A 12,764-nucleotide genomic window follows, 5' to 3' on the forward strand; every position below is an offset into this window, starting at 1 on the left:
ATAGAAATAAATAGAAACTTTCTCCTGCATGGAAACTACAGTTTCCAACAGAATTTCCTAGAAGGTTTGTGAATTAGAAACATAAATGTACAACAAGTACCGCAGGCTTCGTATCGCTTAGACAAAAAACAGAAAGACATATTGAAAAATAGCAAATATAAACAATAATGATTCAATATTGAACGAATACCGGCATCATTCAAATGGCCTCAATCCTATGATACACTCTCCGACCGCTCTTAAGAGAAATTGCATTCTTAGTTTGTTGTTGACAGTGTAATATGAAATATGTTGTCGAAACTGCATTTGCAACAAGCTTGGAAGTGCTTACCATGCGTTTCCAAGTTCGTTCCTGCGCACTCAGAGTCATATTAAACTGATAAACGATGTTAATATAACCTTAGTTCAGAATTTACGTTAAAAGGAGAATTTTTGGAAATATAAATGTAACACCTTGTATATATCCCGTGTCTTTTGAGCCGAGGCTTTCTTTGCTTTCGAGGCTTGAAATAATTAAGAGTTTATTCCAACATTGCTACAATGGCTATTACATAGATATGGAATTTCATGCAAATATTGTGAAGGATCCTCACTATATATTCCTTTGACGAGCACGGCATGAATTATAAATACAACTAATTGAACACATAAAAAATCACCATGCTTGCCCCGATTTAACTCACAGTCTTATCTTTCACGTGTTTTGACCACTGGGCCATTTCGTGCAACAAATAATACTGTAATTTATCGTCTGAGTAATATTTTGATAAGAATAAATACTGGCACATATTATAAACTTATTATACTTAGTTATTTACACAGATAATCCCAAAGATATAGAAAAAATATAGTGGTTTCATAATAATAGGTAACTTTCCTTTGAGGTATGCTCGATTCACTCTTGACCCTTTTTTCCGCTAGCATTGTTTGAAAATACGTTGCCTACGAAAAGAATAAATGAAAACACGTTTGGCCCACTGCCAGCCATAGCGAAGACAGCGAAATTCATTCAATTCGACCAATTGACGTATTTCCATGAAAATTAATTTAAAGATGTTAACGAACTCACTGGATGTTGTTCCGAGTTCCGGGCTTTGACGGGATTAAAACGGCCCGCCTCTGTAATTACATTTACTGTAACCCTCTTACATAAATATTTAATGTCACTCGGATGTTTACAGTTTGTATTAAAAGTGAATTTTAAATATAAGGCGTGAAATTAGTTGTATGTTCTCATTACATGCTTATACATCAACGTTGGCTTAACCTTAATAATACAAAACTAAAGTAAGCATTCGAGTAAGAAAAGTAAAATTCAAAGGTCTTTCTTAATGTTAAAATAGTAAAATTCCTTATTGATCCTGTTACTTAACTCAAGAAGCGATTCGTTTTGTTGCAAATGTTGATAAAAACTAAACTCTTCGTCATCATCACCTTAATTAGATATCAAAAAAAAAAAAAAAGAAAAAACATCTAGGTTTTACAGATAAAAAATATTGTCACAAATAATACTGAATCATGGAAAAGAAAAAGTACCGTTGACGGTTCTTCTCCGGAGAAATGTACATTCCGAACCATTTCAGGCCATTTAAATAATATTTAATAGTACATTGAACAGTTAATCTAAAGTATCATACACAAAATCCACATTAACAATTACAATACCAAAAAAGGCTTTGTATTCTGAAAACATAAAATAAACATTAAGACGATGTACATATTTGAAAAAAGGTCACAACAAAATCGGATTAAGCCTTTTGTATAAAAGAATAAAAACGAGCAACTAAAACTTATGTAAAAGTCGTACAACTTAAAATCCAGTGACTATTACAGACGGGAGCATATAAGACCAGTTGAGCAAAGGCAGCGTGATTAGCATTTTTATTACAACTGTAAAGAAGCGTATACATTTTCTGAATATTCATGTAAATTCTTGATTCTATTTCGCAATAAAATTCTCAAACTTTCTTATAGTTAGTGAATTATTGTATGACTTTTCTCAGTTAAAGTTATACTTTAAACTCGAGTAACGGTTTTATTTAATCAATCAATTCTTTCGAACTAGCCGGTCGGTATAAATTGAGATTTATCCATGTAAAAATGGATGTTTGATTAGAACTCGACATCGTTTGAGCGATCGCCATGAAGTTGGCTCGTGTATGGCGTTTTTAATGGCGACTCTTTTTATAATTTTTACTCTGCCGTAACTCACCACTACTGATGCAATACATCTACTCATATGCCGTTAAAACCATTGCCATGAAAATTTATATCGATAGGTTTGAGCGCAAAGACTATTTTCTATTCTATATCTACATAGTCTATATCTATATAGTCTGTTTCTCTGTCAAGATCAAACTATTGAACTAAATTTGATGATATTTCGTTGTGGATTTGAAAAACACCTAACGTCCGGCCCCTAAAACGCATGTAAATCCGCGGGTAACAACTAGTAAGTTTACATACGGCTTATTTTCTTAACACACGACTAAACTGGACGCTTCATTGCATTTCTTATCTGTCACTTTACACAGATTCATAATATACGAAATAAATAAATCAACAGACAAGAAAACTTATTCTGGCCTTATCTATTATTTATATAAAAAATATATTAAAATTTAATTATTAAAAAAGATTATGAAGAAGGAATTTAAATGGATTATTTTTTCCGACTTAAACCCTACATGTCCGAGGTGATAAGCGAATGAGACATCAAGAGATCTTGACTCGAAACTGATGATTTAACACAAGTTCTTTATCTCGGTCTTCAAAATATGTAAGGATTATTTTATATAACAATGTAATTATTCTTGTACTACCAAACGTTTTATACAAATCTATCGCAAATAAAATTGGAATTTCCCCGAGTAAAGCGAAATGAATTCAACTCATTTAATAAAATCAACAAGGAAGTTTCTAGCGAACAGTTGCGCAATTAGTTCTCCGCCCGTTTGGTAATCGAAATGCAAGTTCGTCTTTTCTACGTCCCGTTCTTACCCAAAACGAAATACTTTAAAATTTTTACTAATAAATATTCACACGTAATAAATGAAGTATTACATTCGAGGATTTATAAGCCTAAGTAAGACATTACTTGGTACATTGGCTTTTTGCACGCCCGTCTGGGAACCTAACATTGTATATACTAAGTTGTACCATCAAAGGCAATTCTTCGTATTATTGTTTCAGTTTGAAAGGTGACTGAGTCATCAGACTTCATGTCATGAGTCTATCTTATCGCTTTAGGAAATCGAATACGTTTTCCTTCTCGCTTCATTCCATCGCAGCATGTGTCCGAAATTTAAGAGAGACTCATAAATCAAATTTAGAATATATTTCATTTAAAATACTTACATAAGCACTGTTCAAGCGTTATCGGATATTTTGGAATATAAATTCTACCAAGAGATAACGACAAAAATTATACTATTTTCAAAAAGAATGGAAAATGATTTTGTATAAATTACACGCAACGAGTTAATATCTACGCGAGATCCAATTATTCAATTCATGTTTGTCAGTATAACTGACATGCTGAATATTCTGATATGCAGTAAAAAGCTTCAATAATTTGATTATTTTTATCACTTTAACAATTTTTTCGACGCATCGACAAGAATTAATTAACCAACAAATATTTTAAACGCGGAAATGATTTAATGGAACTTTTAATGTACTTTTTCTAGAAACGTATTCGAGTAAAAACAGAATACATGAAATGATTGAAAAAGCAAGCACTTAATAATACAAGAAATAGTAATTATGTTTAAAATACATTTAAGTACTTAATACAAAATATATATTAATAATCATTTATAACGACGAAACATAAATTGTAATAATAAGATTAATTATTATTAAAATCTTTAGCTGTTAAAATGTTTGGTCAACTTTTCATCCTAATCAGTTTTTAATGGTTTCACGTCGAAATATAGTTTCCATTATTTTAAATAAACACGATATTATACCAAGTATGTTTTGCTTTTTTTGCGCTGGTGTTAACAACATTTAGGCAGCCAATTGTCATAATAAAAAAAAAAAACTATGTTACTACTAGATGCCCCACGTGGTTTTAACCTTCGTTAAGCGTAGGCGTTAGCTAATCGTACAATATCGCTAATATTGTACAATATATAATCTTGCTAAGTAAAAGCGATATCTAACGCAAATCGAATCGGACGTTCTTTTATTTAGCGAATACAAACAAACTCTTCAACCTTGAAATACTAATGTGTCGTTATGGTTATTGAATAATTATTTTATTATAATTTAATTTATGGATCGAAATTATAATCTTAATAATGGTAGACATCATAATTTGATATGCTGTAAGTACGTAGTAGTGTGTTTAGTACGTTCATTAGGAGTAATTGTCGTACATGCTTTTCACCGATAGATACCACCAAATATCAATTCTTAAAATGTAATTATATCGGGGACGTTAATTAAAGTTTATATTATTTAACAGTTTTGACATGAGATTTAGCAAGACAACTTAACTAACACAACTTAACTTAACGTACAAGGATGTTACATCTTTGTCATTCCCAAATAACAGATAAGGGTATATATTTCTTATGCCATACCTCAAAAAAAAAATCAAAATCAAAATAATCTTTATGGTACACCAGTAAACAAAAAGAAGAATCATATTATAAACAAAAAATAAATGTCATATTACTAACTTTATTTACTAAACATAATGGCTAATTTACTTGGTGGTTGGGCTTTGTGCAAGCAGGTGTGGGTGGGTACCACCCACTCATCAAATATTCTACCGCCATCATCAGTATTGTATCAGCATTGTCATAAGTATTGTTCCGGTTTGTTGAGCGATCCAATATAACTACAGGCATAAGGACATATCGTAGCTTTCAAGGATAGTGGTGTATTGGTGCTATGTAAGAATTAGGCAATGTATGTGGACAGTGGTCGCCGCTTACAATCAGGTTACAAAAAAGCTACACGTAACTAAATAACCGTGGAGATCTCATATACTAGTTTTTTCAAAAAAATCTGTATAGATTTTAATTTTAGAGAAGTATGTTTATTATCTGTTGCGTATTTTTTTTATTCATGTACAAAACATCGAAGAAATAAAAAATATAACTAATTAATTATGCAAGCAGACTTTTCGCTTGTAGCCGTTTATTCCAGGTATTTTTTATTCCATTTGAAAAAAAAAACAAATGAAATCAATATAGCTTAGCATTATAATAGATAACAAAGGATTTGATTACAATTTTTATGCTTTAGCTTTAAGAATGACTTGTACTGTTTGTTTCCCTAATAAAGTAAAAATAAAAAAAAAAAATACTCTGTCGTAGTCTGCACGTGTCTGCACGCATCACAAGGATCTTCACTTTCAGAGAGAATACTACCGATGACAATAAAATAGTTTCTTCATGTCAAAAGTACGCCAATAGTTTCACATTAACTGCTATTTTATTTTTTAATAAAATAAAATATATACTAATAATTAGAGAGACGTTTTTAAAGTAATGCCAAAATGAAAAAAAAAAACTACTAAAAATAATATCAAAAGATTTTAGTATAGAATATTATATCATCTGTGCTTCATAGTTTAACCAGCTTTAAATTTAGACTATTTACGTGACAAGCGTGACATGTATTCCTTCTTAGGTTCTTCAGATCAAATCAGATATTTAACTCGCAAAAAAAGTCGTAATTATTAATATGATTTATAACGACTTCAGGAAAATTATTAATAATGCATTCACTCTTTGTCAGTACTGTAAAATTATGGTGAAGTATCTTATCTTAACAAAAATAAGTTTTTTCCATCTTAGGTTCCTCGGGTCAATAATACCGGAGTATGAAAAACGTCGTCGGGACAGAAAAGCCCGTGTTTCTTTAACAATAATGCTTTGTTGGATTCTAAGGATATACTTACAATCTATAAATGTTAGTCATCAGCCTCAATCACTGAGCGTGTTATTGTTGAAGGTAATGCTGATGTAAAAAATAAATAAATAAGAAGCCATTATTTTAACATTGTTCTTTATTGGTAGATATGACAGATACAAGAATCGTGCAGATGTTGTAAAATCGTATTTTAATGTAAAATCCACACAAATAAAATCACGATGGCTGCTCATTACAAAACAAATATCAAATATGTATATTTTTATAAGAGACGTATTATAATATAAATTTGAAGGAGGTTATGAATTCGGAGATTATATTGTTTGTATGTTACGTGATATATCCTTCAATTATCGTGAACGGATTTTACGATACATAAAAGGTGGTGCCATTAATAACATGAAATCTGTTGAACAATTCCACCCCTAAGCTAGAATATGGATGTAAGGCTGCGAGTTCGATACTTATATCATTTAAACGACGCTGCTTTGTTTGAGCAGTGCAAAATATGCGTAAAGCCTTCTTTACTTTGTAATATATAATCTATATTTAACATATATATAAATTATTAAATCATTATTTTTTCCTAATAAAAAAAAAACATACACGTAACTTTCTTTGCAATCAAAGCTATGAAATCGTTTCTATTGTTTATTTATTAAAAATTCTCAAAATTCAAGTTTCGCATATTGTTTTATCGGTTAATCTCGTGATTGATAGAGATTTTTTGGAATTTGTATAGATTTCATAAAAAAGGAAAATTTACGCAACATTCGACAGCATTCAATCTAACAAATCTTTCCTGTTTGCGAGGTCACTGACCCGTAGCTACTGCTACGAATCATTAAGCCGCATTATGTTGAAGCTAACAGAATTATATCTTTCTTGAATTAGTTAAATAAGCCTTTTAGTATGATTAAGGCACAGTTCACTAGTGCTAAACTAATTTCAGTATAACTAAGAAATGTTTTGTATCGTATTTATTCTATGTCGCCTCGTCAAGTTATATTGTGTTTATGAAGAAACATATTTATATATGATACTTCATAAACCACAAATATCGCGAGGGAAACTGTCACACGTGTATCCACCAACCTACATTGGAGCAGCGTTGTGGAAAACCTTTTTCAACGGTGGAATATTAACTGTCTCTATGAGCAATTCAACAAACTAAAAACAGTATTTTTAAATTTATAATATTTATCAATTTTTATAAACATTTAACGATAACATATAACGATATAAACGACTGTTTAGATAATTTTTAATTAAAAATAAATAAATCCCTAATATAATTTCTTCATTAGATAACTTCAATTTTATTTTATCTTTTTGTTTATATTTATCATTTTAGTGGTATCGCTTGGGGAGTATATAAATTTATTTCGAAATCAAAATGAGTTGATTAATTGGGAGATTGGCAACCTAGGTACAATACCTGAGGGATATAGAAATCCGACACTATCACAAATAATATTAACGTTATATTGCTATGTAATATTACCTTATCTTTCATTATTGTTTTTAAGCTATTCTGATATCGAAATGAAACTATCCAAACTGCTTTTTTATTTATGTTATACGTACGATTTAAAATGAATAAAAATTTCACTTTTATAATTGAAACTGTACTACCGTATGCTATAGATTTTAATGTCTTATCATTTATATTCCACAAATTCAGTCTAATCTATATGCAGATCAAGCTGCCTAACGATACCTAACAATTTAGGTAGAAATGCAAACGGATAACATCAAAACTTCTTAAGCGTCTGAATAGTAATAGTTTTGTAGCGCGGCTTGTGTTTTATATTTAATTAAATTCATTCTACAAACCCATTTATTCATTTTAATATATGTACTTATTAAAATAACATACTATCATATGATCATCAAAAAATACAAATTAAAAATTACTAATGCTTTAGAATTACATATTTTTATTTCAAAATCAATATTTATACAATATTTAGTTTATCTTTATAATAATAGAGTACTTTTGTACGAGGGTTTTACCCTTATTACTGCTCGTTAAAACCCCGAAATTATTCTTCGAAAGATTTCATGGTATTGCCTTAGCACTGGTTTCGGTAGGGTAAAGACAAAAATTAACAAAAAATAGTGCTTATAATTTAGTATACTTGGCTAAGCTAAAGTTCATTGTTGCAACGTTTATATATAAACATTGTATTTGGGAACACTGTTCTCAGGTAACTATCACCTAAAAATAAAATTCTACTCTTATCACGCCTAAATAAGTTTAATATCAAAATGCTTACAAATAACACGTAGGTACTTAACATAAATTAAATAGTGTTTTCATGTGTAGAATGCACACATCTAAAATAAAAGGTAGAAAGACTGTACATTACAGTTAGGTGTGTTTATATATATGTATATTATTTTTATTATGTATACATATTTATATAAGAGTGTTACATATTTAAAATCAAAATGGAATGGGTATTTGCATTTATAATCATATGTATTAACATAATATTCTATTTTTAAATTAGAATATCGAAAAGCCAAAAGTTTAATGGTAGAAAATAATAAATATTTATTGTTACATAACACACGGATACACCTCGCGATAAAATTTAAAATAAATCCACATCTGATTTATTAAGGGGCACATTGGAAGTTTTTAAACGAATGCGTTCTATTTTTCAGAATCCTGGCACGAGGACGCGGTACCGTGAATCTTATTTTATGAACGAGTCTATTAAAACTTACATCTGTTTTGGCTCGAATAACATACTACTACTCTTGACAAAATTCATAGACAAATAAAGCATTCAGTTTCAGCGACGACGGTTTTTAATCTTAGAAATGTGCTTCTATTTTTAGAAAAATATTGCAGCTTTGTTTTTCCTCTGACTCACATTAGCGAGTGCAGTGGACAAACACTTTCGTTTTAATTAAAAATGTCACGATTCATAAATACATGACATTTGATTAAAAGCAACTATATATGTGATGCCTTTGGTTTCATTAAGAAAATATCTCTATGTCATGCCATTTTAATTCAAAAGCTATTTTTGGACTTTAATTAGTTATTTCTCTATTTTAAAGTTATCCAATGTCATCAAATACTAGTAAAATCTTGCTGTTATAAGAATGAAGGTTGATTAAATAAAGTTACTCAAATACTGTTATATTTCAATATAGTATCAAGAAATTATTTATATGTTAATGGATTGCACGTTAAAGGTAAACCATGATGAGCGCATGGTGATTTGTACACACAAACGTTACGTGTGTAACACACACCCACCCTTCAAACCGGGAAACAGAACAAATTATTGCTATTTGGCGGTACATTAAGGTTATTTTTTATCACAAATTATTCTTTATTGATATAAATAATAACCGTTTCATGTATTTACAAGAAACGGTTATTATTTTGGATACAAAAAAAAGATTTCATACATTAAATCCTATTTTCCAGGAAATAGTTATAGAAAATATTTTCTAAAAATTAAGTGTATATTTTTACAAATTTATAGAAACTGTGTATTGTTATGTTTATTTATTTCTAATACATATATAAATTTATATATGTATTGGAAATAAATAAACAAAGTACATTATGTAATTATAAGTACACTTTTTGCTTCTATGTTTATCACAGATTTTTTTTCATTAATATCAGTACATTGAAAAGTACTGCATCAATGGTACTATTGGGCTTATATATATCGTAATAGCATCGACATATATCCAGCTCTTAAGATTTGAGCTCGATCTTCTCAGTAGAATCTGAAATCCATTTTATCTACAATTAAACATTTTATCAATAGAGTCTTCTAAAATTATAATTAAAAAGTGCTTATAAGAGCAAAAGCAAAAGTCACCTGTGAAATTAACGTTACACGTTACGTCTATATTAAAACTCGCTGTCAAAAAAATACTATGAAGAAATTATTAATTCTGTTAAAAAAAACCCCACTTAATTGATAAATTCGAGCTGATTCATGAACAATAGTTGGTTTGTTAGGTTAATATTGGTCACATGTGTTATGTGTATACTAAATTAAACAACCTTATTGGATCGGGGTACAGAATTACAAATTATAGCTTACTATGAGGAAGGGATTTTCTCGTTCCATTCGACCCTAATCAATTATTAGCGTCTCTATTTATAGACGGTCTTATAAATTTCACTAACATATCATGTACGCTTAATCTTAAAATGCGTCATACTATGACTGTATGTATTTTAAAAAGGATCAGTTTTAAAAGCAGACGGGCAAATGGGCCACCTGATGGTAAGTGGTCACCACCAATCATACACATCACGTACACATACACACATACACATCAGCGTTGTATTAAATAATAAACATTTCGTTCATTGCCAACGCGCACCCAACTTTGAGAGCTAAGATTTTATAATCATTGTGCGCTTAGTCACACTAACTCACATACCTTACAAACTATAGACATCAATACTAAGTATTAATGTTCAACGGTAGAATTTTTTAATAAATGACTGGTACCTATGCAGCAGACGGGCAGCCCTAGCACCAAGTACATTTGTTTCAAACATAGTTGGTATCAAATCGTTTTTAAAAGGTAAGCATTGCCAAAAGCACAATCGTAAAATATTTATTAGTATTCATGTAATTTAATAGTAATTTCAATACTATTACAATACAGATCAAAGTTATTAAATATTTCCAAAATCAAAATATACTTTATTCAAGTACGCTTTTACAAGCACTTTTGAATCGTCATTTAACAAACTATATTAATTGAAGCCACCGGCAAGAAACTCAGTACTCTTTTTAAACATTTAACAATACATTCATGTTAGTTAAATACAATTATATATGTAATATATCCTGTCTAGAAGTCAACAAGTATTATCCACGCTTTTTATCATCTGTCTTATCCAATATATAATACCGATTATATAACTCGTAAGTCAAGGCACAGCTTTACGTTCTTTCAATTCCCAATTAAATTATTATTTAAAGGATATCGTTTGATAAAGTATGTATCTCCGAAATAATGATTTAGATTACTGTAGCCACTACAGAGAACAAACAAGCTAAAGCAAAATTAGTAATTTAGAAACTATTGTGTTAATAGTACGATAGGTATATCTCAAAATATAAATTACAAATATTTTTTCCTGTTATAATTTCAAATACGCGTAACTTTGTGATTTCCACATAATTAAAATATAAATATTTTTATATATAGATAACGAACGCGGTTCGCACAGATAGCCTTTGTCATTTGATATCATTAAATTAAAACTAAATACTAAAACATAACCAATACATATAACAAATTACTCTTTCTCTACAGACTCAGACGCCCGTTGTTTTTTTGAGTTTCTGTTTTGTATTATAAATAAAACCTTTTGGATCCCTTTATATATACAAAATGAATTTATATAAACATTGTTGTATATTTAAATAAGGGCATGACACTAACTGTGATCTAAGTAATTTGTATGCAATGGTGACTTACGGGGGCTTTTTCTCGCCCTTACTATTATCCATTAGATAATTGAAATATATCTCACCCTTCCTCAACGTCCGTCGTAAATAACTATAATATTTATACCCACTACAAAAATACACGAACGCGTCAAACGGTTTAGGTAATATCAACAATCCTTTTGTATTAATATCTTTAGAAATATCAAATCATTAATAATATTGTTCCTGGTGATTAATAAAGATTTCCTTCGAATAGATATATAATAACATTTCGGTTCGGTGTTTTGATGATAGCTCGGAAACCCCTTTTTGCCGCGAGATAAGATTCTTTGTGCTGAACTAATATTAATAGTGGTACAAAGTGAAGATTTATTTAATGTCTGCCATTTTTGTAGTGCCCGCATAATGCATTTAATAAAAAAAGAAAAAGATTATAACCACAGTTAATAAAAATCCTACTTAAATAATTGCTTATAAACTTTTATTTTTATAACCGTACTTATACTTGTAAAGATATATTTATATGTATTTTTCAATCATGACTAGTTTCTGTAGTTTTTATTGAAACAATTCTTAATAACTTAAAACGGTTTTATTAAAGTACTTAAATTTCTACCAGACAGGGACCACTTTGAAGAAAATTAGCTAATTAATAATTCACACGCCATTTCTTACGAATTCTATTAAAACACGGCTAAAGAACGTAAAAAAAATATTTCTAAATGTTTCTACTTTTTTTTTATCCTCCTATTTCACAGGTAAAGGCACTTACCGCATAACGCTATGAGCGTTAAAAACTTCATTGTCTTGTTTTTGTGCACTGATCGCTTTACATAATATGTATCGTTCAAACTTCACCAGCACTTCTGTCAAAGTTAAAAACTTAGCAGATACAAAAAAACTCACAATAAAGTCTTTTTCTTATTTTCATTTTTATAATTACTGGCACACAACATAAAAAAAATTAAAAGTCTGAACCATTTAAACACAGATAGAACGCGCTCGATAGTTCAATATTGGAATAAATAAATCCTGTTGACATTCACGCGTTGTTTACAAGTCACCGGACGCGTCCGTATTCCATTATTGAATGGCATGGAGCGAGGCGTTCTACCCGCAGTGGGTCCGTTCGCCGAATGTCCTTGGTTTTCCCGCTAGGTTAACGTCATGCGCAGTACGAACTCTCCGAAAGGGTCCTTAAGTGGATTAAGTTTTTAAACTTTGACAATTGATAAAATGAGATCGAGTTTGCAAAGAGGTTGAATCGTTAAGTGAAAAGTTTCAAATAAGCCATTTTTCTTTGATAAAAAAATATCAAAACGGCGATTCCTTTCGCCCGTCTTTCTTGTTATAGATATTGCAATACATGGTTCTACGTAGTGTGAATAGAGAACATTAATTAGTTTGCGGAGTAGCGGC

At 29.9% G+C, this 12,764-nt stretch overlaps 1 protein-coding gene across 2 annotated transcripts in view; it reads right to left on the bottom strand.

The window, feature by feature from the left end:
- LOC125065748 overlaps positions 1 to 12,461 on the bottom strand; it is a 56,088-nt gene extending 43,627 nt beyond the window's left edge. For both annotated transcript variants that reach the window (XM_047673545.1, XM_047673544.1), the window contains exon 1: positions 12,118 to 12,461. In XM_047673545.1, coding sequence (XP_047529501.1) covers positions 12,118 to 12,148 — 31 coding nt within the window. In that variant the 5' untranslated portion in view covers positions 12,149 to 12,461. The remainder of the gene's footprint in view (positions 1 to 12,117) is intronic.
- Between the last annotated feature and the right edge of the window lie 303 nt (positions 12,462 to 12,764).

This window comes from Vanessa atalanta, chromosome 8 (assembly GCF_905147765.1).
Source record: "Vanessa atalanta chromosome 8, ilVanAtal1.2, whole genome shotgun sequence".
Taxonomy (NCBI): Eukaryota; Metazoa; Arthropoda; class Insecta; order Lepidoptera; family Nymphalidae; genus Vanessa; species Vanessa atalanta.